This window comes from Cupressus sempervirens, chromosome 4, assembly GCF_028749045.1.
Source record: "Cupressus sempervirens isolate cs-2001-9-10 chromosome 4, ASM2874904v1, whole genome shotgun sequence".
Lineage (NCBI taxonomy): Eukaryota > Viridiplantae > Streptophyta > Pinopsida > Cupressales > Cupressaceae > Cupressus > Cupressus sempervirens.
The window spans coordinates 910,609,559-910,613,711 of NC_143121.1; the positions used below are offsets into that span (position 1 = coordinate 910,609,559).

The window sequence follows — 4,153 nt, forward strand, 5'->3', positions numbered from 1 at the left end:
AAAAAATGCAGAGAAACCCCTTCATGCGATAAAAAATGCCCAAATAAAATGAGCGCCAGATAGCCAAAAATTGAGCGCCATACTTTTTACGGACCCGAAATATTATGTTTTTAAGCAAAGTAAATATGGAATAGGAATGGACATTTGCTATTCCACCTATTTGGGTGGAATGGCAAATGCCTATTTTTTGGACAAAAGTGGCATATATATCCTTATTCTGAATTCCCATTAGACACACCCAAACGAGGAATTGATATTTTTCAGAATTTGCCAACACCTATTCCACTCTAATTCCGGGCGCCAAACGGGCCCTTAGAGACACCACTCATAAAACATGAATCACTAAATTTCAAATAACAACTCAGCACTTAAATGTTGATAGAAATATGATGATCTCCACTCTTACGAATTCAGAAAGTTAAACGTAGATTAATTCAAGTTTTTAACAAGATCAAACAATATCAGACTAATACCTTCATACTAAATTTTCCATCACGAAAATGACGTATACGGAAAATGTGGAAACAACGCCATACTTTTCAGTCAACGTATTATCTTTAACGAGCATTCAAAATTATCGTGCAATTCATCTTTTTTCCAGAGCCTGCGAAAAAATGGTGATAACGATGTGGGTTATCGACAATGAACGTGACGAAAGTTCATTTTCTGTCTTCTAGACAAACCGGGAGTAAAAAAGTTGTTATGGCCATGGTCCCACCAAAAGTTAAGATAGTCTTACCCTTTGCGTGCACTCGATGTCATTTGAATCGGTTTGTGCCCGAAGTTTTCGCACCTGCCATTCTCTCACATTCTTCCGAGTCCGCGATTTAACCGTTGCGTCGGTGGAATAAAACGCTGACACGCAGATGCACACGCGTCTCCGTTTTATTTGCTGTCTGCCTCTTTCCCCTCTTGGCCCTTTCCTATAAAACCATACAGATATGCCCCTTCCAATTTCTCATATCAACTGACTTCGTTCATCACGAAATTTACAGTAGATAGCTCGAAATTCTCTTATCTTTATATTTTCATAGCTGTTTCTGCCACTACGATCATGGCGAAAGAGTTTGCTCCGGAGCTTTTCAGCGGAAAGATGGCAGCATTTAACGGTGGATACAGCAAGAGAGCTTTTGTCACTTTCCTTGCCGGATCAGGAGATTACGTTAAAGGCGTTGTGGGTCTCGCCAAAGGGCTCAGAAAGGCCAAGAGTTTGTATCCTCTGGTTGTGGCGGTCTTACCAGATGTTCCAGAAGACCACAGGTCACAATTGCGTAACCAGGGTTGTATCGTTCGGGAGATCGAGCCCATCCATCCTCCCGAGAATCAAGTGCAGTTCGCCATGGCCTATTATGTCCTCAATTACTCCAAATTGCGCATCTGGCAGGTAACCACAATTCTTCTGTCTCTTGGGTTTTTTCTTTCGCCGACTGATTTTTATTCAACAGAATTCAAATTGAGATCTTGGGTTGTTTTTGTCTTGATTTGGAATATGTGCAGTTTGAGGAATTCAGCAAAATGGTGTATCTGGATGCCGACATTCAGGTCTTTGACAACATTGATAACCTCTTCGACATGCCAGATGGGTATTTCTATGCTGTCATGGACTGCTTCTGCGAAAAGACGTGGAGTCACACCACCCAATATAAGATTGGATACTGCCAGCAGTGCCCCAACAAAGTGACGTGGCCTGCTGAGTTGGAGGAGGAGCGCCCTGCTCTGTATTTCAATGCGGGAATGTTTGTGTTTGAGCCCAGCAAATTGACCTTCCAAAGCATGATGGAAACTCTCATGTCTACCACTCCAACACCATTTGCAGAGCAGGTAATTTCATATTTTTACTGTTTTTATCTTTGCAAACACTACTGATTTTCAATAACCTGGTATTGACCACAGAGACCCCTGTTTATATGCAGGATTTCTTGAACATGTATTTCCAAAAGCAGTACAAACCAATCCCTTCGGCGTACAATCTGGTGCTGGCAATGCTATGGCGTCATCCGGAGAATGTAGATCTGGACTCTGTCAAAGTTGTGCATTATTGTGCAGCTGTAAGTCTTTGCTGAACCCGCATTGTTGATGAATCAGGGGGTTTTTTATACATTTCTAGAAAATTAATTTAAACTGAAAATTGACGGATGTGTGCAGGGTTCGAAACCGTGGAGGTTCACGGGGAAGGAGGAAAACATGGATAGGGAAGATATAAAGAGATTAGTTCATGATTGGTGGGCAATTTACAACGATGAATCGTTGGATGGGGTGAGCAGAGATGCGGTGCAACAGATAACTTCCAACGTTTACAGAATAGCAGTGCCCAGGGCGAACAACGCATTGCCTGCTCCGCCCGCGGCTTGAGCGCCAGATAAACAACAATTAGATGGGTGGAGTTTAATATGATATTATTTTGGTATACTAAAATTGTATGTAGCTCTGTTAAAAGCTCCTCTGCTTTTGTTGCTCGGTTGATTTTTTATTTTTATTATTTTTACAGATACGAAAAGACAAAGTTGATTTGTATATAGATTCATTTGTACAAGATCTTTATACGATTTCATAATGGTATTTTGTGTATTTTGATTTGTAATGATTCTTGTATCTATATCCATTTGTAATGTGGGATTATTATTGCTATTTTTATTTTTATTTGTATTAGATCTAGTCTTCTATCTAATAATAATTCTAAAATATATCTTAATAAATTTTATCTTTATGTAGTTTTGTTATACTTGTATCTAATAATAATTCTAAAATAGATCCTAATAAATTTTAACTTCATATTGTTCAATGTTCTTTAACAAGTCAAGAATAAGTGTAACTTTTTTAAGTATACAATTTATATGTAGTATGTTAGAAAAATATATGACCAATGTTTATTTATGAAAAGAATACATTTTAAAGGAGTAATACACGAATCTAAATCTAAATGTTTAACATTGAATTACACGATAAGTCCACAATTGTAATGGCTACAAATGTCAAGGTTGATGCAATGCTAGTGAACTTAGTCACCTAAATGTAAATCCCACTAAGCTTGTGAAGAGCAGTAGTGGTAGAAATTATGCTAAGCTTGTGGATATTAGTCTTAAGGATATACTCCTCCATTGTAATCAATACATTATAAATAAGAAAAACAATTGATTGTTACAAAATCATTGTTGAACGACTCTATCAAGATTCAATTTTCATGTGCAGTTGGAAAATTAGACCTAACATAATGATAAAAGTAGATCAACTAATTTGAATAACGTCAACTACTGGAGCAATGTTTTCAAGAATTTATCAATTGATTAGCATCAACTACTCGGAGAATGTCTCATGTGCTTAGAGCAATGTTTGCAATAATTTACAATAACTATCAAGTAGGAACTCCACTCCGATTCCTCTAGATCATGGCCCGTTTCATGCAATGCTAATCACTTGTAAATTTTATTTTCTCATTCCTCTCTTCACACTTTATTCTACGCATATTCACCTAGGTTCTTTTCATTGTACATTATATTTGGATTTCTTTTTCTATTTTCTTTTTATTTGATAAATAAAAGAGTTGCTAAATATGATTCCTTGTTTGTAAATATGAGCTTAATTCTAATGTAAATATTTCAATTTTTTTAATTAATGGAGTAGTTCTTTTTAAATCTTTTGATTGTCATAATTATCTTTGATGGTGCTTCTAGTTTGATTTCACGGATTTGTCTTATGTTTATTTACTCACATCCTCAAATCTAATTTAATATGTACTTATATTTGAATCCCCATAGGTCGTGTATGTTAGCTAATATCATTCTTTTCATATATGTATTTTTATAAAGTGATGGTAGATCCATCACAATAATTTATATTTATAGATGAAGATGGTTGAGGCTGTAAGAAAAAACTAATTGGTCATGTCATTTAGTTTATCAGATTTATTTTCATTTCCTATATTTCATCTGAGCCCTATTTTCCCTTCTAAACTTTATGGTGCTCCTATTCTAATGAGGAGAACAAGGTTACTAGATGGCACTTTACCTTTCAATCTTTTTTTATTTGCCTTCACTAATCAACCTCAACCAACTATGCCTTGTACCCCTCATTACTAAGGTTTTCAACTTCCCCATACTTCACTTTTGACCTTCACCAATTGATCAAAACTTGTGACTAGGTAGATCTTAGGGTG

At 36.3% G+C, this 4,153-nt stretch overlaps 1 protein-coding gene across 1 annotated transcript; it reads left to right on the forward strand.

Moving 5' to 3' along the window:
* The first annotated feature begins 966 nt into the window (after positions 1 to 966).
* On the forward strand, positions 967 to 2,581 carry LOC149564357 (galactinol synthase 4-like). Its single transcript, XM_089827416.1, has 4 exons — positions 967 to 1,384; positions 1,498 to 1,821; positions 1,914 to 2,048; positions 2,146 to 2,581. The coding sequence occupies exons 1-4, from the start codon at positions 1,055 to 1,057 to the stop codon at positions 2,350 to 2,352; spliced, it is 996 nt and encodes a 331-aa protein (XP_089683542.1). The 5' UTR covers positions 967 to 1,054; the 3' UTR covers positions 2,353 to 2,581.
* Positions 2,582 to 4,153: the final 1,572 nt, after the last annotated feature.

Bases quoted from the DNA above. Each gene is read 5' to 3' on its own strand.
- LOC149564357 (XM_089827416.1), top strand. From the start codon at position 1,055: ATGGCGAAAGAGTTTGCTCCGGAGCTTTTCAGCGGAAAGATGGCAGCA. The intron at 1,385-1,497 runs GTAACCACAATT...GAATATGTGCAG, and splicing joins CCAAATTGCGCATCTGGCAG to TTTGAGGAATTCAGCAAAAT. The intron at 2,049-2,145 runs GTAAGTCTTTGC...GGATGTGTGCAG, and splicing joins TTGTGCATTATTGTGCAGCT to GGTTCGAAACCGTGGAGGTT.